Below are 25,650 nucleotides of genomic sequence, written 5' to 3' on the forward strand. Positions count from 1 at the left end.
GCTTCGAGAGGCTCGTCATGAGGCACATTAAGACACAGCTTCCACCCTCCCTGGACCCCATGCAGTTTGCGTATCGTCCAAACCGTTCCACTGGACTTCCTGACTGGGAGACCTCAGTCATTCAGGATCGGGAACAGTATCTCCAGCACCACCACACTGAGCACTGGGGCCCCCCAGGGCTGTGTGCTCAGTCCACTGCTGTTCACTTTGCTGACTCACGACTGTGTAGCAATGCACAGCTCCAACCACATTATCAAGTTTGTTGATGACACGTCCGTAGTGGGTCTACTCAGCAAGAACGACGAGTCAGCATATAGAGAGGAGGTGCAACGGTTAACTGCCTGGTGTGGAGCAAACAACCTGTCTCTGAACGTTGACAAAACCAAAGAGATGGTTGTGGACTTCAGGAGAGCACAGAGCGACCAATCTCCACTGATTATTGATGGATCCTCAGTGGAGATCATCAAGAGCACCAAGTTCCTTGGTGTTCATCTGGCAGACAACCTCACCTGGTCACTCAACACCAGCTCCATCACAAAGAAAGCCCAGCAGCATCTCTACTTCCTAAAAAGGCTGAGGAAAGCTCATCTCCCTCCTCCCATCCTGAACATGTTCTACAGAGGGACCATTGAGAGCATCCTGAGCAGCTGCATCACTGCCTGGTTTGGGAACTGCACCGTCTCGGTTTGCAAGACCCTACAGAGGATAGTGAGGACAGCTGAGAAGATCATCGGTGTCTCTCTCCCCTCTATCATGGACATTTACACTACACGCTGCATCCGCAAAGCAAACAGCATTGTGGACAATCACACACACCCGTCAGACACACACACACCCCTCACACACACCGTCACACACACTTTTTACCCTCCTGCCATCAGGAAAACGGTTCACGAAGCATTCAGGCCGTCGCAACAAGACTATGCAACAGTTTCTTTCCAGAAGCCATCAGGCTTCTCAACACACAGAAATGAAACAGAACTCTCACACACACACACACACACACACACACACACACACACACACACTCACTCACTCAAATGTGTGTTAACCGAACTGTAAAAACATTTTTCCTGGACTTAACACTTAACACACACTCATCACTCATCTAAATCCATTCCACCACCATTCATTTATTTATTATTCTCCACTTGTCCACACTCTTAACTGCTGTTTTTTGCACATTTATCATTTATCACTGTATTATACTGTTTACATGCTGTTCTTTGCACCTTTGACTGCTGCTGTATTTTTTCACTACATTGTTCTGTTTATACTCACTTCTGGGATATAGTTTTTAGTTTGTATAGTTTTTACAGTCTTCTCGTACAGTACTGTATAATCAAGTATACAGTAGGTTTACTGGTCGGTGCTATATTGGGTTTTGTGTCTTGTCTTGTGTCGTCTGTCTGCACTGTCTGTCTGCACTGTTTGCACTGGGTTGCACTCTATGCACTTTATGTAACTTGTGTTGTAGCTCTATGTTGTTTTGTTTGTTGTTGTTTAGTGTAGCACCAGGGTTCCGGAGGAACGTTGTCTCATTTTTACTGTGTACTGTGTACCACTGTGTATAGTAGAAATGACAATAAAAGCCTCTTGACTTGAAGTTGATGTGCATGTGATCAGATGTTCTGGAGCACAAGGTTATGATATGTGATGTGTGTTATGTGTAGGCTTTGCTAAAAATATATGTTTTTAATCTGCACTTAAACTGGGAGTGTGTGTCTGAACCCCGAACACTGTCAGGAAGACTATTCCAGAGTTTAGGAGCTAAATGTGAGAATGTTCTACCACCTTTAGTGGACTTTGCTATTCTAGGAACTACTAGAAGTCCAGAGTTTTGAGATCTCAGGGAGCGTGACGGATTGTAGCGTGTTAGAAAACTGAAGAGATACATGGAGATAAACCATTTAGTGTTTTGTAGGTAAGAAGCAGTAGTTTGTAGTGGATTTAAAACTTAACAGGAAGCCAGTGCAGGGATGAGAAGATTGAGGTTATATGATCATATTTTCTCGACCTTGTGAGAACTCTGGCTGCTGCATTCTGGACTAACTGAAGCTTGTTTATTAATGATGCAGGACATCCACCTAGTAATGCATTACAATAGTCTATTCTGGAGGTCATGAACGCATGGACGAGCTTCTCTGCATCAGATATAGACAACATGTTTCTTAACTTAGAAATATTTCTAAGATGAAAAAAGGCTGTTTTGTAACTTGATTGATATGATTTTTAAAAGACAAGTTGCTCTAAAATAACTCCCAGGTCTTTTACTGTTGAACTAGTGGTTACAGAACATCCGTCTAAATGCAGGTTGAAATGCTTTAGCTTCTGTTTACTGGTTTTTGGGCCGATGAGCAAAATCTCTGTCTTATCAGAATTCAATCATTTTGTTTAAGTTATGAGTCATCCAGTCTTTTAATTCTTTAAAACACTCAGTTATCCGAGCTAATTAAGTGTATCGCCTGGTTTTGATGAGATATATAGCTGGGTATCATCAGCGTAACAATGGAAGCTAATCCCATGTCTTCTAATAATATTTCCTAAGGAAGGCATGTATATTGTGAAAAGCAGGGGTCCTAGAACTGAACCTTGTGGCACCCCATATTTAACTTGGATTAACCTGGATAGCTCTCCATTTAAGTCTACAAAATGGTAACGATCAGACAGGTAGGATTTAAACCAGCTTAATGCCTGTCCCTGAATGCCGAAGTAATTTTGTAAGCAATCTAGGAGGAGATCATGATCTATAGTGTGGAATGCAGCACTTGGTCTGAAGCTAAAAACAGGTCATTAGTGATTTTAACTAGGGCAGTTTCTGTGCTATGATGGGGCCTAAAACCTGGCAGAAACTCTTCAAAGATATTGTTCTTTTGTAAGTAGGAACATAACTGGGCAGACACAATCTTTTCTAAAATCTTAGACATAAATGGGAGATTTGAAATGGGTCTGTAATTTGATAGCGTGTTCGAATCCAAATTAGGTTTCTTAATGAACTCTCACATTCACCGTCACATTAACATCCTAACAGTCATTGTGTCAATATCATGATGTCTTAAATCTCCATCTTAAATGATTTCCTTATTAACAAAATTAATCCATAAAACTGGATTTATAAAATTCTAACATTTCAAAAAAGGCCTGTTAAAGAGATAATTATCCTCAATAGTAAATCGCTCTTTCTTTAAACCATGGTGTGTTTCCATTAACACTGTCAACTCTCCGGTGTTAGATGGAAACTAAAAGTCACATGTCTCAAACTAAACACCAGCTTTGAGGCCATAAAAAGTTTTACCACATCAAAGGCGTTAAACTGCTGAATTTATAGACTGTAGCAGCACTTTGCTTAAATGTTATAAATTAATAAATTTGGACTTGTTACTGGTTAGTCATTAAACAATTCATATTTCCCTATAGTTGTTAGATTATACTTTAAATAAAATAAACCTTTGTCTGTTGCTATGTCCTTTAGGGTGAACACAGGCCTCACACAGACAGAGCACAGTCTCTAGCACCGTTTAACAATAATGTCAACATTCTATATAAAAATATTAGAGATATTTCAAGATATAAATATTTCTTTTATGTTTTTTGCCTGGAGTTTTAAACACATTTGGACTGTTAAAGTGACCCACAATAAGTCCGTGTGAGCTGCTGGCTAAAACACACAGTCAGAGGAACTCAAAAACCACAATGCTATTTTTATTCAACTGAAACTGCTTCAGAGAGAGAGCTGCCGCAGCCAGTGTCACTTTTATACACACATTATGAATGTTTTAACATTTGGCCTAAACTTTTGAATCCAGTCTCATAACTGCTTCTAGACTTGTGTGAGTGGATTATCCAAGGCTTAAATGGTAGCATGGCTAATGATTGTATTTTTCAGTTAAAAGTGACTTGTTTGGTGACACACTTTGGTGTGGATTCTAGATTCTCAGAGTGTGTGCAGGGCATCAGTGTCGGTACTTCTGATGTCTTCTTTCTATTAACTATTTTGTCTATTCTGACAAGCATGTATGTCCTTGGTTTAAAAGTAGCAGCCACCAAACTTAGGCCAAATACAACTACTATGTGTTCAAGCATCATCCAGAGTAGGCTGTGGATTTGTTTGCAGTGCCTGAAGAGAAACATGTTTGGTTAGATGTTGCAGAAGCAACAGACTACATTTTATGCTTATAAAGGTTTTGTGGGATGCCCACATCTCATCTCATATAACATCCACTGCTAGATGAGCAGTGCTAGATGCACAGCAGTCACAGTGCTGTATATTTGTTTTTGTTGTAGTGACGGCCCACATTAATCACTTTCTTATTTCACAGGTAATAATGGAAAGTAGTCTTTATGCTTCCATGGTAGTTTTGGTTAAAAACATCACTGGTTGCCTACAGCTGCATGTGGACTACTATCAAATGAATGCAAAAAACAGGAAGGATGCATTCCTTTTGACCCATACGGGGAAGTCACTGGACAGGTGTTAGCAGTTTCACTATGGATATAACCAGGCATAATCAGATCTATGTTCCAAAGACGGATAAGACCAAGAACGCTTTTTGCACTTTGTATTCTGTATGAATGGAGTCAAATAACAGCAGCCAGAGTTCTCACAAGTTTTAAATTGACTACAATCTGATCACATGCACATGATCAACTTGTGCTGTTAATATCATGAACAGCAGCTACGCTAATTCCTCTCCACTGCTTCTCTTTCTCTACCCATCCCGAGGCATCCTGAGGTTGCTCCAGCTCCAGTCCATCCCACCTCATAAAGATTGTGGACCTTTAATCAAGTAGATGCTGCAAACATCCCGAACCATCTAGAGACGTACCAGCACAATTTGGATTCCACCTCATGTGGAGTTTGGACATTGGACCTCTTCGAGTGTTTAAAGGCTCTGGCATGGAGAAGCTGGAGTTGGTATTATGATGATCGCAAACGTTGAGCTATTTCATAAGTTGCTCAGTAGCTCCTGGTTTTATAACCTCATCTGACTGTAAAAAGGATATTACTTATAATCTTATTGTTACGCCGGGGCAAACATAGGTAGAAGCTGCGAACGTATGCGAGAGTGTTCTGTATTGATTAAAGACTATAATCACACTCTTGATGTCACCCAAATGAGGATGGGTTCCTCTTTTGAGTCTGGTTCCTCTCAAGGTTTCTTCCTCATAATATAGGGAGTTTTTCCTTGCCACAGTCACCACGGCTGCTCATCAGGGATAAACACATCATTCATGAACACACCTTCACTCTTAAAATTCTGTAAAGCTGCTTTGAGACAATGTCCGTTGTGAAAAGCGCAAAAGAAATAAACTTGACTTGACCCAATAGTGTTTCTGAGCTTCACATCGTTAAACCTAAAAATACACTTCAATAACTGAACCTTTAACCAGAAATAGTCACTGAATTTAATAAAAAATAACTAAACTCTTTTGTTTATCTCTCACAGTAAACCACAGTGTTTTTCCATTAACACTCGCACTCACTCTGTGGTGTGAAATGGAAACTTGAAGATGTACGTCTCAAACCAACCACCAGCATGGCGCCATTTAAGGTTTTACCACATCAAAAGTACGAAAGAACAGGACTCAAACTGCAGAAGCACATTATCTAAACATTTTGCATGAATATGTTGGACTTGTTTTATACAGTTTAGTCAGCAAAAAGTTCATATCTACCAAAAGGTGTGAGATTATACTTTAAATAATACCAATTCTTTTTCTGTCATGTCTGTCAGGGTGGACACAGGCCTTCTAAAGCAGTGTGAATCAGTAGTGAATCAACATTCTACAGTATATTCTTAAAGATATTTGTATAAGTGTATATTTATATATTTATTATGTTTTAACATAATAAATATAATATAAACACATTAGAATTGTTAAAGTGACCCAAAATAATTCATTGTGAGCTGCGGGCTAAAACATTCAGTCTCAGAAACTCAAAACCACAATGCTGTTTTATTCAACTGAAACAAGTGCAGGTGAGAGAGAACTGCTGCAGCCACAAACACTTCGACTAATGTGGTCAGAACCTTCTCACACTTGGCCTTAACTCTTCAATCCACCCTCATAACTGCTTCTCAGCTTGTTAGTGGGAGGAGAGTTCATAATATCAGGTTACACAGAGGGATATATCATTGAAAAGATACTCATTATTGATATATGTGACCTCAGTATTTGTATTTACAGGGAATAACTCCTTCCTGACCCTAATATGTATGTTCTCTTCTCTATTTGTTAAATAAATAAGAAATTCCAGCAGGATCCAGAATAAGCACAGAGATTATGTATCTTCTTTATATTCAGAGCAGCAGGGTTTGGTTGAGGCAAACCTCAGACCTCCATTTTCAAGAGGAAGAGAAATCTCTCCCCTGGATGCAAAAACAGCTTTGAAACTTCACCAAGCTAACCAACTTTTATAAATAAAGAACTTTACATTAAGAAAAATCTCAACACTTCTTTTACCTTTCACTTAACCACCAAATGATATCACAGTATCAGAAGAGACAAGAATTCACTGCGAGCTTCACATCTCACTACAGCTAATGGACCAATCAGATCAGTCCACAGCTTCAAATCATCCAATCAGGTGAGAGTGAGAGCTGCTTTTCTACTGAACACACAAGTTGATTTCCTCACTATCACTGTGTCTGAACAGGAACGATGATCTCACTCTTTGTGGCGCTTTACTCTCTGCTTTGTCTCTGCACAGCTGGTGAGAACATTTTCAAATCTTTCATTTCAAATAGTAATATTACATATTTACCTCATTTACTGACATCATTAACCATTAAATATCACACACTTTTTACAGTAAAAACATCTGACATCAAGGAGCTTCACATATGTAGAGAAAATATGTCTATATAGTGTAATATCAGCATGAACAAACACAAAAGTAGATTATCTTGATAAAGTGCTTTAAAAAAAGTGCCAACATTTTTTTGCAAATCCCTATGGGCAAAATAATTCATCATTTTGTTATGTGTCAGTGCTGTTGTTCCCCGACCACTTGTGTTTTACTTTTTGTCTCTTGCTCTCTGCTGCCGTAGGTGGAGTCACTTGTCACTCATAATTCAGTGCTGGCTGAAAAGGAACGAATGAAGAGCAAGAACCCAACCAGAGGAGGTGGAGCCTAGAGTTAAAAAAAAAAAAAAAAAAAAGCACCCTGAAGGCTTATGTCAGAGAGATATAGAGGAGGAACTCTGTTTAGTAAACTAGCTCATTCGGTTTCAGAACAACTAAGACTGTGCACACATCTACCACAGCGTCATGTAGGTCTCGTAATTGTCTAGTGCCCCTAGGTTAGATGAAAGGTGCAACACCTGTCACTAATGGAGAAAGCATTCCATTTCTCAGGAGCCATACTTTAAGGGGAACATCTATCTTATGGCCGTCCTGTTCGTGATTTTGTCTCTTAAATTTTTCCGTATATCCAGAGTCATTATTTTGTTCTTGGACTCTCGTACTATTGGTTATTTTTGTTTTGGTTTCCCTTTGTTTTCTTGTGGACTGATTTCTTTTGTCCAAATCCATTGGGTATTTTGTTGCTGGTTTTTGAATTAATATTTTGTATTTCCTGTTCCATATTGTGTCCACATTTATAATCATAAACTTTACCTTAGCTCCTAGTTAGGCTCTGTATATGGGTTCATGCACTCCCCTGTGGAAGACCACCTGCCTGCATATGGCTGATCTGGGCTTAAGCAGCACACCCCCTGACAGTTTTCAAATTTAGATTTTGGAAAAGGAAGAACAGTGGGATGACAGAAAGTTACCTGCACAACCAGCTTTATTTTATATTGATCTCATGCTTTTGCTTTCACTTTCACACCTACACACATCTGTGTTTCTCTATATCTCGAGGCTTCTTTCGCTTTCTTTTTATCCTTTTTCCTGCTCACTGCAATAGAGAACACAGATTAGTCAGATTCAGGTGTGTGATTCTCCATTCTTTTCTCCTCCAGCTCTGACCTTCATTCACAAAACAGCACTTGGCCACGCCCCCACTGCCATACAGCTTGCAGCCCTGCGCCCCCAGTCTGTACACCACCTCAAACTCAAATGGGTGAAGTGCCAGATACCACTGAGTAATCCACATGTTGTTATCTTTCATGTGATTGGGTCATTGTAGCAGGGTGTGGTCCGAACAGAGAGTGAAGGCCCATCCCAGCAGATTGTACCAAAGATTGTCCCTCCACCACCTGGAACAACATGGCCCCCAGACCCTTGTTTCTGTTTTCGTGTGTCTGTCTGTAAAACAATTTGGAGAGCGAAGTCAGGGAAATGTAAAAGCGTTCCACCACACAGTGCTGCTTTTACCTGAGTGAATGCCTGCTGGCACAGCTCCATCCACTGGACCGGATCTGGTGCTCCCTTTTTGGTGAGATCAGTCATAATAGTGATGTCCAAATAATTAGGCACACACCTCTAATAAAAACCAGCCCTTCTTAGTTTTGGCTCTCAGGCAGGCTGCAATTGCTGCTGTCTAATCAATTCGGGGATGCATCTGTCCATGCCCCAACTGGAAGCCCAGATACATACTGAACTTCCACCCACACAATTGCACACTTCTTTTAGTTTGCTCTGAGTCTCGCTTGCCTCAAGGCAATGGCAATGGTAAATTTCATTGCCAGTCATTACTATAGACGCTTGTCTTCCAAGTAGGCAGCGGCATATGCATTACGGGGCTGGAAGATTCATTCATGAGGCGCTGAAACATTGCTGTGGCTTGAAACCAAACGGAAGTGTTAAGAGCTGGTGTAAACAGAGTGGAAAATGCTGTTTTTTTTCACTACGCATTGGAGTGTGAAAGGGGATCAAATGGGCCAATATCCCTTAGTTAAATCCAGGCTTGAATGAAAGCATGGCATGCCTAGCTGATCAAGCAGTTTATTGATGTGAGACATTAGATATATGTCAAATTTAGACACTACATTAACTTTTTCATAATCCACACAGAACTTGACCAACTCGTTGCTCTTGGGCACCATGACCACTGGGCTGCTCCATTCACTGTGTGACTCCTTAATAACCCTCAATGTCAAGCATAGCCCTGAGTTCATCCCGAACCACCTTTTATTTGTGTTTGGGTAGTCGGTATGCACACCACTACAGCTGGAGGAGTCATTATGGTGTTCTATGAGGTTCGTTTATCCTGATAGAGGCGAAAACACGTTTAAAAACTTTCTGCAACCTACTCGTAACCGGTGCTCTCTGTGATGATGAGAGGAGGTCTCCACAGGTGAGCAAGTTGAATTGCCTTGTGTTTTTCTAACTTACCTTCAGTTCTAGTTTCCAGGTACCACATCTCCAATTTACCATGTAGCCTCAAAGTGTCCTTTGTAATTTGGAGGTGGACATGGGTAGTAACATAAGTACTTTATGCAGCTGAGCACCTCTATTATGCAGCTGGGACTGCTGTTCGTGAGCCTGGAGCAAATTCTCCAGTGTTTGTTGACCCAAAGTGTTGAGTTTTGCTCTCAGGTCAAGAATGTTATTAATAGGATTTTTGCTGTATGAAGGTTCCTTCTCCCAATTTTCATGGATGGCATCTAGCCATATAATAATTCAAAAAGGAAAAAACCTTGTGGAGGCTTGTGGGACCTCTCATACTGCGAATAATAGGGACTCAAGCCATTTATCCCAGTTCCTTGCATCCTCGTAAAACAAAAGTCTGAATCATACTTATTGAGGGTTTGACTCACTCCATTTGTCTGCAGATGATAAATGCTAGTATGGAAAGATTTAATCCCCAATAATTCTAAAAGTTTGTGTAGTGTTCAAGACATGAACTTCCCTGATCAGTCATCATCTCTTTCGACATCCTGACCCAGAAGATTACACTGCATGCTGAGATGCTGCAGTGAGGCAATGCTGCCAGATATCACCTTACAAAGCAGAGCATTCTACTGGGGACACCATTGCTCATCTCCTCCACAGTACGATGAGACACCTGGACTACAGAAAAGGAATTTATACAAAGATGCTGTTTGTGGACTACAGTTCAGCATTTAACACCATAATTCCCTCCACACTCACCTCTAAGTTGGAGGTTCTGTGCCAATGGATCCCTAACTACCTTATAGACAGACCACAAGCTGTACGGGTGGGAAAACACACCTCATCCACCCTCACCCTCAGCAATGGAGCTCCTCAGGGTTGTGTTCTGAGCCCCCTGCTGTACTCACTGTACACATATGACTGTGTGGCCACTTCCAACTCCACCACCATCATCAAGTTTGCTGACGACACTGTTGTGGTGGGCATGATCTCCAACAACGACAAATTGGTCCTGGAAATGCCTGTCAAAGGAACATCGGTGCGGCAAGATGAGAAGTAGGAGAGAGAGGGGGAGGAGCCTGTGGATAGGCGATTGGTTTCGGGTGGATTGGCACCTGCTTTGAAGGGATGGAAATGGAAAGGGAGTGGTCAGAGGCAGGAAGGAAGAGAGAGAGAGAGGTGGAGGTTTCGCCGCCCAACTGATATGATGCCAGATGGTCTACAGCCATCTGACTGCCTTAACTAAGGAAGCTGGAACTTGACCGCTCCACAGTCCTCACTGGAAGTCGTGTGATTAACTGCTTCAGCACCAACAGGTCACGGATCTCATCTGGTTTCGACCCTCCACCATCAGACACTTCCAGCAAGCATCGCAGAGTTGATGTGCAAATGTGAATGGCCAGTCGATCTCATGGAGCGTAAGGGCATAGAAGCAATGTAGGGTCCACTGTATGATCGCAAGCTGGGCCAGAAAAAGTGAGAAAAATGGAAATCAATGAGACAACTGGAAATAGTGAGAAGTGGAATACCTACAGTACATTCCACCATGAAGGTTTTTTTGATTTTCTCAATGGCTGGCCGTGCATTTGGTACCTGGTCCTTCAGTGTGGACTTACCTGACTTAACCTACCTCCTAATACCACCACTATCATGTCGCAATTATAGAAAGCATCAATACTATACAAAAACGCAATATAATAACACATGGCATTACAGAGAGAGAGGCATTACGCATATGAAGGGTGAATACAATTTTGACAAAAGCAAGCTCCAAACCTCTACACTACAACCACAACTGTGCACCTACCTCTTCTGGAGCAGTTCTGAATCAATATTTGTCTAATAACATGACAAAAACATAAATATGTAAATAAAATACAACCTACTCACCAGATATGCAGACTCACAATGTGCAGCGCCCCTCAGAGGCTGTAATCCAGTGGTACCGCTCAAGTCAAGTCAAGTCAAGAGGCTTTTATTGTCATTTTTGCTATACACAGTGGTACACAGTACACAGTAAAAACGAAACAACGTTCCTCCGGAACCCTGGTGCTACACTAAACAACAACAGCATAGAGCTACAACACAAACATAAAGTGCATCAAGTGCAACCTGGTGCAAACAGTGCAGACAAACAGTGCAGACAGACAACACAAGACAAGACAAAAGACAAAAGACCAAGTAAAGCACCGACTAGTAAACCTGCTGTATACTTGATTATACAGTACTGTGTAAGGAGAAATGTAAAAACTATACCCAGGAAAGAATACAAACAGAACAGAACAATGTAGTGCAAAAAACAGCAGCAAGGAGGTGCAAAGACAGCATGTAAACATTCTACTGTAATACAAGGTGCGAGTATAAATAATAATAAATAGATAAGTGGTGGTGGAGTGGATCGAGATCAGTGATGATTGTGTTTAGTCCAGGTTGTGCAGTTCAGTAACACACATTTGAGTGAGTGTGTGTGTGTGAGTAAATGAGTGTGTGCGAGTTCTGTTTCAGTTCTGTGTGTTGAGTAGCCTGATGGCTTGTGGAAAGAAACTGTTGCACAGTCTTGTTGTTGCAGCCCGAATGCTTCGGAACCGTTTTCCTGATGGTAGGAGGGTAAAAAGTGTGTGTGACGGGTGTGTGTGATCGTCCACAATGCTGTGTGCTTTGCGGATGCAGTGTGTAGTGTAAATGTCCATGATAGAGGGGAGAGAGACTCCGATGATCTTCTCAGCTGTCCTCACTATCCTCTGTAGGGTCTTGCGATCCGAGACGGTGCAATTCCCAAACCAGGCAGTGATGCAGCTGCTCAAGATGCTCTCAATGGTCCCTCTGTAGAACATGGTCAGGATGGGGGAGGAGGTGGGCTTTCCTCAGCCTTCTCAGGAAGTAGAGACGCTGCTGGGCTTTCTTGGTGATGGAGCTGGTGTTAAGTGACCAGGTGAGGTTGTCTGCCAGATGAACACCAAGGAATTTGTTGCTCTTACCAATCTCCACAGAGGATCCATCAATAATCAGTGGAGATTGGTCGCTCTGTGCTCACCTGAAGTCCACAACCATCACTTTGGTTTTGTCCACGTTCAGAGATTTGTTTGCTCCACACCAGGCAGTTAACCGTTGCACCTCCTCTCTGTATGCTGACTCGTCGTTCTTGCTGATTAGACCCACCACGGTCGTGTCATCAGCGAACTTGATGATATGATTTGAGCTATGCGATGGTGCACAGTCGTGAGTCAGCAGAGTGAACAGCAGTGGACTGAGCACACAGCCCTGAGGGGCTCCAGTGCTCAGTGTGGTGGTGCTGGAGATGCTGTTTCCGATCCGGACTGACTGAGGTTTCCCAGTCAGGAAGTCCAGGATCCAGTTGCAGAGAGAGGTGTTCAGGCCCAGAAGGTTCAACTTCTCGATCAGGTGCTGAGGAATGATTGTGTTGAATGCTGAGCTGAAATCAATGAACAGCATTCGTACATATGAGTCCTTGTTATCCAGGTGGGTGAGGGCCAGATGGAAGGTTGTGGAGATGGCATCGTCCGTCGAACGGTTTGGACGATACGCAAACTGCATGGGGTCCAGGGAGGGTGGAAGCTGTGTCTTGATGTGCCTCATGACGAGCCTCTCGAAGCACTTCATCACGATGGGAGTGAGCGCGACGGGACGATAGTCATTGAGGCAGGAGACAGTCGATTTCTTTGGCACAGGAACAATGGTCGTTGTCTTGAGGCACGTGGGAACAACGTTGCTGCTCAGGGAGATGTTGAAGATGTCAGTGAAGACATCTGCTAGTTGTTCTGCACATTCCCTGAGCACTCTGCCAGGAATGTTGTCAGGTCCAGCAGACTTCCGTGGGTTAACTCTGCACAAAGTTTTCCTCACTTCAGCTGTGGTTAGACAGAGCACCTGGTCAGTAGGAGGAGGGATGGTCTTCCTCGCCACCACGTTGTTCTGTACCTCAAACCGAGCGTAGAAGTCGTTCAGCGCATCTGGGAGGGAGGCATCACGGTCACAAGCAGGTGATGTGGTCTTGTTATTTGTGATCGCCTGGATGCCCTGCCACATGCGCCGAGTGTCTCTACTGTCCTGGAAGTGGTTGTGGATTTTTTTTGCGTGTGCGCGCTTCGCCTCTCTGATGGCACGAGACAGTTTGGCCCTTGCTGTTTTTAAGGCCGTCTTGTCCCCTGACCTGAAGGCAGAGTCTCTATGTTTCAGCAGCACACGCACATTTGCAGTCATCCACAGCTTCTGGTTGGAGTGTGTAGTGATGGTCTTGGAGATGGTCACGTCATCAACGCACTTGCTGATGTAGCTGGTCACTGATAATGTGTACTCCTCCAAGTTGATGGAATCGCCGTTGGTTGCAGCCTCTCTAAACATGTCCCAGTCAGTGCACTCAAAACAGTCCTGAAGAGCAGAAGTAGCTCCTTCTGGCCAGGTTTTCACCTGTTTTTGAACCGGTTTAGAGCGTCTGATGAGCGGTCTGTATGCTGGAATTAACATAACAGAGCTGTGGTCTGAGTATCCGAGATGGGGGCGGGGCTCCGCTGTCTGCGCCGGGATGTTTGTGTAAACAAGATCCAGCATGTTCGCTCCTCTCGTTGCAAAGTCCACATGCTGATGGAGTTTAGGAAGCACAGTCCTGAGATTCACATGGTTGAAATCTCCGGCGATAATAAACAATCCGTCGGGGTGAGCATTCTGCAGGTCGCTAATAGCGCCATAGAGTTCACTCAGTGCCATTTTAGCATTAGCACTGGGAGGAATGTACACTCCGACGATGAATACAGTTGTGAATTCTCGTGGTAAATAAAAAGGTCTGCATCTAACAGTCACAAACTCCACTAGCGATGAGCAGTAGCGAGAAACAAGCACAGAGTTCTTACTCCATTCCGTGTTGATATAAACACACATGCCACCACCGCGAGTCTTACCGCACAGAGCTGCGTTTCTGTCGGCTCGAAACACGCTGGAGTCGGATGTAGTCCAGTTTATTGTCCAGGGAGCAGACGTTTGAAAGAAAAATGGACGGGAGAGCTGGCCGGCTAGGGTTAGCATTTAGCCTAGCACGGACACCCGCCCGCTTGCCGTGCTTCCGCTTCCTCGAACAGCGCTTTCGACGTCTCCTCTCCCGATCACCGGCATCAGGTATCACCGAGGGCTGGGGGCCTGGTCTTTGTGGCCGAGGTCGCGAAGGTTGTTGATAATATCATCATGCAGATTATTGGTTGCATGATGCCTGTACTGTAGCAGTGTCTGGTGGTCGTACACATGAACACAGCTGACTCTGGTGTCCATGTATTGTGGAAGGTCGTGCTAAATATGGTGAAAACACCATTTTTGGATCCGGAGAGGCCACTGCGAGCTACTGCCGCACCGCCATCTTGGATCATTTGGATCATTCACTGGTCTGGAAGTGAGGAACAAAATGGGGAACAAATCCTTTCCCGGGCTGAGACAAGCTAGCTAGTCGGTTGGCCGATGTCTTTTCACAATGTCTAGCTTTTTCTTGAAAATGAATATTTATTTTGTCCAAGACCAAATCAATTTCTCTTCCTCTGTAGGCATAAAAAAAGTCTAACTCAGATGTATTAATGTGTGCAGAGCTACACACGTGTTTTACCAGTCGAACTTGGCTGTAACAGTTTCCCTCTGACCAACCAATCAGAGGACGGAAAAATGCTGACTCTATTCTGGCCCAGCTAGCTGCCCTGTGAGGAGAATTTTGAAATGATTTGATTTGATTTATTTCTTTAGAGACTAAGGTACAACTGCCAGCACTACAGACTTTAAAGGCTCTGGGCAGATTAAATTGAAATGGCAGCACATAGAGGCTAAAATCTGATTTGACAAAAAACATCTAACATCCACATACACGTACTGGAAGCAGTGCAGCTGAGAGAAACACTAAGAAATGAAGAGAATTAACTGTTGGGAATAAATCAATACAATTTCATGGAACAAAAATTAGAATTTGGGTTGTAAATGTAGGTCAGTGCTTCTGATAGTGTTTAGGTCAGTAGAGAAGGCCATGCTGACTTTGATGGCCCACCACTGGATTTTCTAAATACCACACCACCATTTGTATTCTTATTACCTAAGCCTAGTGTACTCAGTTAGGATTAGTTTTGGTACTTAGGTTAGCTAAGTAAAATACTAAAATGCTGACTATTCATGTTTGTGTAAACAAGATCCAGCATGTTTGCCCCTCTCGTTGCAAGGACCACATGTTGATGGAGTTTAGGGAGCACAGTCCTGAGATTTACATGGTTGAAATCTCCGGTGATAATAAACAGACCTTTGGGGTGAGCATTCTGCAGGTGGCTAATAGGTGGCCCCATAGAGTTCACACAATACCTCCTTGGCATTAGTGTGAATTTTCTTGGTAAACAAAATGGGCTACATCTTCACTTCACTAATGATAAGCAGTAGCGAGAGACAAGAACAAAGTTCTTGCACCATTCTGTGTTTGTGGGTAAAACTCATGTTTAAAATCTTTCATACAACACTGGATAAAAGTGGACTGATTCATGGCGTATTAATGCCAAGTATAATTGACAGGCCAAATAGCAAGTTCTGTCTACCTGTCCAAGGTGACATACAAATTCTCTCATGTCAATAATAAAATATGGACATTATGAAATTAATGACTTATGGACAGGTTTTATTTTTGAGGGGGGACATTTAATTGTTAGCAATACCTTTAATTCAAAATATTTTTTTAATAGACACCTCATGCAATTGCTGTTATTTGTATTTATTGTTGGGATTATTAATTAATATTACTTTTGTATTGTGAAGACAGGCCAAAGACCCACGCACCAGCAATAACAAGCGCTCGATCACAACTGCCAGTGAATACTGTGTATTTTTGGTTAACAACTAATGCTGGATCTCTCTCTCTCTCTCTCTCTCTCTCTCTATCTCTCTCTCTCTCTCATATATATATATATATATATATATATATATATATATATATATATATATATATATATATATATATATAACAATCTAGGAAGCAACAGCAGCTGGCTGAAGGTGAAGATCTCATAACAGTACTCATCATGTCTGTATTTAGGCTGCTGAAATGTTCTTCAGACTGCTCATCATTTCTGGATAACAGCCAAAGATATACAGGGTATAGACAGGGTATATACAAGGTTTAATCATGTGTGCCAAGGTTTGGAGTTGTCCTATCAAACTTCCTCAACCATCCTCTGAAATACCAACCATTATAGCAGCAGTTACAGCTGATTGCATGCAGATTGTCAAGAATTACAACCTTGGTCAAGTGTATGTTGCTATATGGACCTCAAGAGGTAAAAGGTGAGCTCACATCACATCTGAATGAAATTTAAAACTACTGTCAACTATTCATGAACATTCTAAATAAACAGTTTTGAAATATATGATATATAAATAATTTCAATATTTGACATAGCATTATTAGGTAAACAGTAAACATAAACCTCCTCCTTGGCCTTCCACTTTTGCTCCTACCTGGTGGCTTCATCCTCAGCATTCTTCTACCAATATACCCCATGTTCCTCCTCTGCACATGACCAAGAAGTTGAGCAAAGTAATACTGGATTTTTCTCAGTCTCTCTTTCTCTCTCTCTCACACACACACACACACACACACACACACACACACACACATTGTTCTGGTCACAGTTGTAGAACAGGAAAGCTGCAGTCAATGTAGTTGTCAAAGTTTTTGGCTTCAAAGGACCTGCTATTTTATTCTTTACACAAGGATTGTGCTATACTCCCTTTGTCCACCAGATGTCCCTATTTTCCCCTCATGTTTTCTTCCGTTCATTCATTTAATCTCTGCCACGTGATTAATTTCAATTTGTATTTAAGTCCGACCTCATGCTGTTTTGTCTGTTTGTGCAGTTTACTTCGAAGATTTTTGTAGTCATTTTCTGGAAAGATTTTTTTCTATACTGGATTATTGATTTTTGTACTTGTGGACTGTTTGATTTCACCTTGGTTTCTTTTTTGTCTGTCTCCATTCTTTTCTATTTTTGGACTATATACACTGTAATATATATACATTGCAAAAAAAATAAAAATTATATATGGGTCAAAAATTAGTCCCTATAAATGTATCCATTATGAGCGAGCCAGTGGTGACAACGAGAAGGAAAAACTCCCTGAGATGGTTTGTTGCAAAAATCCTTAAGGGGAACCAGACTCAAAAAGGAATCCATAGGGCACTGAATAGACACCAAATGTTAATTTATTACAGTTTTGTCATTATTGAGGAAGCCAGTGTAGGGATGAGAAGATTGGGGTTATATGGTGATATTTTCTCGACCTTGTGAGACTCTGACTGCTGCATTCTGAACTAACTGAAGCTTGTTTATTAATGATGCAGGACATCCACCTAGTAATGCATTACAGTAGTCCAGTCTGGAGGTCATGAACGCATGGACGAGCTTCTCTGCATCAGATATAGACATGTTTCTTAGCTTAGAAATATTTCTAAGGTGGAAGAAGACTAGTTTTTGTAACGTAATTTATAATTATAGTAGATTATTAAAAGATAAGTTGCTCTAAAATAACTCCCAGGTCTTTTACTGTTGAACTAGTAGTTACAGAACATCCATCTAAATGCAGGTTGAGATGCTGGAGCTTCTGTGTACCAGAAAAATATATTGAATTGGAAATATATATATTTTTTTTTCCTATTTTTTCCCCTTTTTTTATATACGGCATGTCAGGCTAAATCAGACGGCCCCATGAGCCAAGTTTGGCACTCAAGCACTAGGTTTTTTTTGTTTGTTTTTTTCAAATTAAATTTTATTTGTCACATACACATACATACAGGGTACGACATGTTCTGCAGGTTAGGGAGCTCGGTGTGGATGGTATGTTCAGCTGAACGCACCACCCTCTGGAGGGCTCGTCTGTCCTGCATGGTGCTGTTCCCAAACCAGGAAGTGATGCTACCCGTCAGGACGCTCTCAATGGTGCAGGTGTAGAAAGTCTTTAGCACCTGAGAGGGTAGTTTAAAGTCCCTTAAGCGTCTCAGATGGTATAGACGCTGCCAGGCTTCTTCACCAGGGTGTTGGTGTGACAGGACCAAGACAGGTCCTGTGTGATGTGAACACCAAGGTACCGGAAACTGTCCACTCTCTCCACTGGGGTCCCGCTGATGTTTAGCGGTTGGTATGAACGCTCCTGCTTCGTGCTGAAGTCCACGATCAACTCCTTAGTCTTGCTGACATTCAGGAGAAGGTTGTTCTCCTGGCACCATCTCTCCAGGTTTTTAACCTCCTGTAGGAAGGCCGTCTCGTCGTTGTTGGAGATCAGGCCCACCTAAACGGTGTCAGCAAACTTGATGATGGTGGTGGAGTTGGAAGTGGCCACACAGTCATATGTGTACAGTGAGTACAGCAGGGGGCTCAGAACACAACCCTGGGGAGCTCCAGTGCTGAGGGTGAGGGTGGATGAGGTGTGTTTTCCCACCCGTACGGCTTGTGGTCTGTCTGTCAGGAAGTTAGAGATCCATTGACACAGCGGCAGGCTGAGTCCCAGGACCTCCAACTTACAGGTGAGTGTGGAGGAAATTATGGTGTTAAATGCTGAACTGTAGTCCACAAACAGCATCTTTGTATAATTCTCATTTCTTTAGTCCAGGTGGTTCATCGTGGTGTGGAGGAGATGAGCAACGGCATCCTCAGTAGAACGGTTCTGACGGTACGTGAACTGTAGTGGGTCCAGTGTATCTGGTAGTGATGCAGTGATGAAGTCTCTGACCAGTCTCTCAACTCCCGACCTGTGATGCCATCTGGTCCTGCTGCCTTCTTGGTATTCACTCTCTTGAATGCCCTCCTCACGTCATGCTCCGAGATGGTGAACGTGTTTACCTCTCCGGCTCTCTCGGCCTCGAAACGAGCGTAAAAGATGTTTAGCTCGTCTGCCAGAGAAGCGTCCGCATTAACCATTCTAGAAGACGGTGTTCTATAGTCCCTGATTGTTCTTAGTCCCTGCCACAGGCTCCTAGAGCCACCATGTTGGAACTGTGATTCTAGGTTCCTCCCGTAGCGCCGCTTTGCATCCTTTACCGCTCTGTGAACTAGTTTGAGAGTCTCTGCTTTAGACAGTACTGAGAATTCCACAACTGTCTGTGGTCGAACATATACTTCCTAAATAACACTACAATTACACTCGAATCTCCATGACTAAAGTCATGCATGGAGAAAAGTAATGCTCTTATATTAAGTTATTTTTAAATGGGCTTCATTTTATTATGAGCGTTAAGGCCACAAGGTGGCGCCAAAGACTGCATTTCTATTAGAGATACAGCGCCTCTGTGAGCGTCTCAATTCCAGGTTCTGTTTCCCAATAATTACATTTTTACCTGAATTCTAAAAATACTTTCTTACTTGTTTCATTATTTATTTAGTTTTTGTAAATCACGCTCTTTTAATGTTACAGTTAGTTTTTATTTATTATTATTATTATTTTACTTACTTTTTTCTATTTATATTTGTGTAGTAATAAGAAGAAGAAGAAGAAGAAGAAGATATTTATTCCAGACTCCATACACTTTATTTAAAGTCCCCAAAACTTCTAAGAAAGATTTTGACTCATTGTGCGCGTGAGAAGGACTTTCATTCTTAAATTCCGCCCAGTTCCAGACCCGGAAGTGGCTCCTGCGCGCGACCGCGTCTCCGGGAATAGATTTATTATCAGGAAAACATCCTTCAGTCTGAAATGAGGATCTGATACCATCATCATCATCATCATCATCATCATCATCTTCATCATCCTCATCAGGGGACATGGACCAGGTCAAACTCCCTCTTTATTATTTATTACACTCTTTATTTATATCAACTATAATTTTATTACTGTTACAGTCTAGAGTTAAAACAAGTTGTTTATAATATTATTTATTTATATAAACTATTTAATTTAATTTATTACACTCTGTTTAAATCAACAATATGATTGTATTATTATATATATTATATTATAAAATGTTTTATTTTATTTATATCGTCAGTTATTTGATCTTATTCTTATATAATTTATTCATAACAAGTTATTTATTTATTTGTTTTATTTTTATTACATCTTATTTATCAACTCATTTATTTTTGTTTATTTAGTTCATTTTAATTAATTCATTTTATGCTTTTTAATAAGTCAGTTATTTTATTATTTTATTTTATTTTGTATGTTGATTTATTTATTTCTGTTATTCCAAAATTCCTGTTTACCTTCTACACAAACAAAAACAACAATAATAATAATAATAATAATAATAATAAATAAAGAATGTCATGATATAGTGCTTTTTATTTTGTTTGTGTGTGTGTGTGTGTGTGTGTGTGTGTGTGTGTGTGTGTGTGTGTGTGTGTGTGTTTCTTAAAAGAAAATGTTCTTGTTTCTTCACCACACATTTTCTTTTCTATCTTTTTTTCCTAACAAAGTACCTTCATACTTTTATCTTTCCTTCTTTTAACTTCCAACCTGTCACTCAGTTCCTCATCTCTTTCCCTCTCTCTCTCTTTCTCTCTCTCTCTCTCTCTCTCTCTCTCTCTCTCTCTCTCTCTCTTCCTTCTGTGGCCAGCAGTATAAACTCTAATCTACATTTGTGTGTGTGTGTGTGTGTGTGTGTGTGTGTGTGTGTGTGTGTGTGTGTGTGTGTCACTTGTTCTTATGATCAGTGTGTGTTTTGTGACAGGGTGTGAGGAAGGAGTTTGAGTGTGTGGAACTCGGGGATCTGCAGCTGAAAGACGAGTGTAGAGAGAAATCTCCACGGCGAGTCATTCACTTCTCCAGCGGGGAGACAATGGAGGAATACAGCACCGAGGACGAGGAAGACCACACACACACACGGCCTGAACAAAATGACCTTTTGTCTTCAGTAGATGCGTGTGTGTGTGTGTGTGTGTGTGTGTGTGTGTGTGTGTGTGTGTGTGTGTGTGTGTGTAGTTTGCTCTAGAGATTTACAGTCTCATATTTCCAAATGTCTCTGTGCAGATGTTCCACTTTATTTCCAATGAAAATTCCTCCCTCAGCATGAAGAACAGATTTACACACATTACACATCTGGACTCTTCCTTTCTCCAAACATTCAGCTGAAACACTCTGCTGTGCCTCTGCTAAAACTCTCGTGCGGTGACTGGGCAGGTGGTTCCATGATAAATATCACACCAGACGTCTGTTTGCTCTGTAAATAACACGTACAGAACTCAGACGTACCTTTCAGCTCATCGTCTTGTTGTGGAATAGGAGCCATGTTGGTTCACTTTTACTTTCTGGAATCTTCTCTGCTCCAAAACAACCCCAAACCATTAAACTGAGGGAGTCTCCAGTTCTCCATCTTACACAAGTTCTTCTGGTAAACAAAAATGTCCCATTTGAACTTCCCAGAACTTCCGAGATTTCGTTTACTGTCAACGAATTTTCGTGTGTTTTGGACTTTGTTTATCTTGACTGGGTTTTTCCAGATTTTTCACAGGCATTGTGTTTATCTTGTTACTGTCACATCATCCTCGTGTCAAACCTGATCTTCAGGAAATTTCTCTTCCTGTTTCATTTTTCCACTAAACCTGCTCTCGGACTTGGTATTTAAGTAACACAGACATGAACTCTGGAGAACTCTGGAGCTCCTTCAGTATTTATTATTGTAGACTGAATGGCATCAGATATAATCAGGTCTCTCAGGATCAGGTTTATCTTCTAGAGGCATTTACTGACAGCTAAACCTCTAATATCAGAAACAACAGATGCGTGTGAACGTCTGCTCAAAATAAACCATTATTATTAGATTCCTTACAACAGTTTCAGCGACGTTTCCACAGAAAAGAATAAACTCAGTGCGTATGATATCGTATATAAAGAAATAAATATAGTGTAGAATATAAATCCAAACACGAGTTCAAATTTAAATTTTACAAAAATTCACTTCTTTATTACTCAGAAAATGTGATTGGTTTTAAATTGGAACAAAAAAAACATTTATATTAACAAATATTTCAGAAAATATTTCTTTTTGGAAAATCAGCAGAATAAATTGTTTTTGTTTGCAGTCGACGCTGACGTGGGGTCCGTACGTCTCATTACAGATGTGGAGAGCCGCTAGCAACACGCTGTCAGGTACACACACACACACACACACACACACTTTAAAATGTAATCTACATTCCATTTCCTCTTTACATAATACAGTCTACACTGTAATGTCTAAACAGGTTTTTTTTTTTTTTGTAGGAAACATCAAACTGTAAAAAATCAGATGTTTTCACTTCTTTATATTTACTAAATAAGTTACTGATTCAATGGTCGGTTCTTAGTTTTGGACTAATTTAAAATCTTGAAAAAAAAAATATATATATTTTTTTATTTATTATTATTTCCTGCACTGACGTTTCTGATATTTATTACTGAATATTTCTCTATAATGAGTTTAATTATATTTCAGATGAGATTTTATTTTTACATTTTTCTATTTAACACTCTTGTTTTAAATATTTTTTCTGTTTTAAAGAGCTTTGTTAGTTTTCTTGATTATTGGTGGCACACATCTACATTTACCTGAATATGAACACTGACCCAACCAACCACTTCCAAAGTATTTCAACTCCATCACTGTTCATTCACTTTAAGTCTGTGCTCTGCAATCCATCCACACGGTTTGTTCTCAAGCCTTAGTCTTCTTCAGTGCTCCTGGTTCTCGACACAAATTCTGATTTGCTCTTTCTACTCTAGTCTCTGTTGTGTGTTGATCACCTGACCATCACCTGACCATCACCTGACCAGTTTCTGGATCACACCTTTGTTTAGTCACACCTTTAACTCTACATTAAATAAAGTCTCATATACCCTCGCTTGGACCCTGCCAGCCTGACAGATCTTGGCATCCTGCAGAGACATAATAAAAAACTTTCTTTCAGCTTCTCCCATTAGGGGGCGCCACAGCGGACCATCTGCATGTTTGATTTGGCACATGTTTTTACGCTGGATGCCCTTCCTAACGCAACCCTCCACATTTGTCCGGGCTTGGGACCGGCACTAAGGCTTGTGTAACCCTAATGGCTGGGGTGCCGCATCCTAAACACTAGACCGAGACATAATAATGGTCATTTTTTTCCATCGCCATCTGGTGGTGAGATTTTACAGCATCAGTGTAAAACTGTCTCAGGATCGTTAATGAACGATTCGGTTTTTGACGTTTTGTTGTGATTGTGATCGCAGCGTGTGATTATATGGGTGAGAGAGTGGCCTCGTTGTTCGGCATCACGTCGCCCAAATATCAGTACGCCATCGACGAGTACAACAGAACCAACAAACAGGTAGAACTTTCATATATTAATTCTTCTGTAAAGACTTTCAGTTCTTCTGGTACCGATCTTTAAGAGTAAAGGAGATGTGCAGACCTGCAGTAACTACAGGGAAATAAAGTTGATCAGTCACACCATCCACACCAGGAAGCCACACCAGGAAGAGCACCACAGACACATTATTTGCTTTGAGAATGTTGATGGAGAAGTATAGAGAAGGACAGAAGGAGTTGCATTGTGTGTTTTGGATTTAGAGAAAGCGTACGACAGAGTGGAGAGAGGAGTTGTGGTATTGTATGAGGAAGTCTGGTGTGTCAGAGAGGTATGTGAGGGTGGTGCAGGACATGTATGAGGACAGTGTGACAGCAGTGGAGGGGTGCGGTTGCAGGGAGAAGAGGTGGAGAAGGTGGAAGAGTTCAGGTACCTGGGGTCAACAGTGCAGAGTAATGGAGAGTGTGTTAGAGAAGTGAAGAAAAGAGTGCAGGCAGGGTGGAGTGGGTGGAGAAGAGTGACAGCAGGAGTGATTTGTGATAGTAGGGTATCTGTGAGAGTGAAAGGGAAAGTTTATAGGACTGTGGTGAGACCTGAGATCTTGTACGGTAGGTAGCCGGTCTTGAAGATGTTGAGATGTTCATTGGGAGTGACGAGAATGGACAGGATTAGAAATGAGTTTATTAGAGGGACAGCGCATGTAGGACGTTTTGGAGACATGGTGAGGGAGGTGAGATTGAGATGGTTTGGACATGTGCAGAGGAGGAACATGGGGTATATCAGTAGGAGAATGCTGAGGATGGAGACACCAGGAAGGAGGAAAAAAGAAAGACCAAGGAGGAGGTTCATGGATGTGGTAAAGGAAGACATACAGGTAGATGGTTTGAAAGAGACAGATGTAGAGCACAGGGGGGTGTGGAGACAGATGATCTGCTGTGATAGTTTCAGTTCTTATTCAGTTTTCTTTCTTTTACTCACTCTTTTTCTCTCAGATAAAGAATGAAGGTATGGACTCTCCTGTCTCTGGAGAGGCCGAGTCACATTTTGAGGAGAAACAAAAGGAGGAGATCCAGGAGCAGAATGTTGATAAGACTACAGTTGATGACACTGAGAACCTCATTGCTGAGACTCTTTCTGAACCTGAAAACTGGAACACTGAGATTATTCCTGAACCTGGGAACCTCGACACTGAGACTTCTTCTAAACCTGAGAACCTCAACGCTAAGTCTCCTCCTAAACCCGGGAACCTCCACACTGGGTCTTCTTCTGAACCTGAGAACCCTACCACTGATTTTCCTCCTGACCCTGAGAATCTCAATCCTGAGTCTCCTCCTGAACCTGAGATCCTCAAGGCAAAGTCTCCTTCTGAACCCAAGAACCTCGACTCTGTGATGACTCCTGAACCTGAGAACCTCAAGGCAAAGTCTCCTTCTGAACCCAAGAACCTCGACTCTGTGATGACTCCTGAACCTGAGAACCTAGATGTATAGGATCGCCCTCAGTTACAGCACTGAGTTCTCCACACGGAGTTTCCTCCTCCTACAGCAGAAGTTCTGGATCTAAAGTCTAAACCAAACGTTTTATTTAACTTAAACCTCATACTGGAGCAGATCTCACTGTTCCTGCTCTGTAATACACTGCACTGAAATACTGAACTACTGATGGACTGATGTTCTTTATATTTATTAGATTGTTATTTATGGACTAATTGTAAATGTCATAAAAAATCTGAAAGCTTGAATCACCTGCACTGACGTTTCTACTGATATTAATTACTGAATATTTCTCTACAATGAGTTTTAATGATGTTTCAGATGAGATTTTATTTAAAAAAAATATTTTCTTTACATTTTTAAAGTTAACACCAAATTAAAATTTTGTTGCCTGTTCAAAAGTATTGGCACCCTTGTCAAAGATGGGTTTTAGGTACAAAAATATTTAATAAACAAAAAATCTTACTTAAACAAAATCTTGTTGTTTCTTAGTTAAATTAATTCCAATCTAAGGATGTTTTCATACAAAATTGCGTGTCAGGATTATTGGAACCCACTAGAAGTTTAATTCTTTCCCCACTTTTTTGACACTTTGT

The 25,650-nt window shown here is 41.4% G+C and overlaps 1 protein-coding gene across 1 annotated transcript; it reads left to right on the plus strand.

Moving 5' to 3' along the window:
* Positions 1 to 19,879: 19,879 nt before the first annotated feature.
* Positions 19,880 to 25,302, plus strand: LOC124376626 (protein FAM177A1-like). The gene is made up of 5 exons (XM_046835829.1): positions 19,880 to 20,069; positions 20,969 to 21,159; positions 22,319 to 22,386; positions 23,485 to 23,582; positions 24,554 to 25,302. The coding sequence occupies exons 1-5, from the start codon at positions 20,061 to 20,063 to the stop codon at positions 25,049 to 25,051; spliced, it is 864 nt and encodes a 287-aa protein (XP_046691785.1). The 5' UTR covers positions 19,880 to 20,060; the 3' UTR covers positions 25,052 to 25,302.
* The last annotated feature ends 348 nt before the right edge of the window (positions 25,303 to 25,650 follow it).

The sequence above is a fragment of the Silurus meridionalis genome, chromosome 23, assembly GCF_014805685.1.
Source record: "Silurus meridionalis isolate SWU-2019-XX chromosome 23, ASM1480568v1, whole genome shotgun sequence".
In the NCBI taxonomy this organism is placed as follows: Eukaryota; Metazoa; Chordata; class Actinopteri; order Siluriformes; family Siluridae; genus Silurus; species Silurus meridionalis.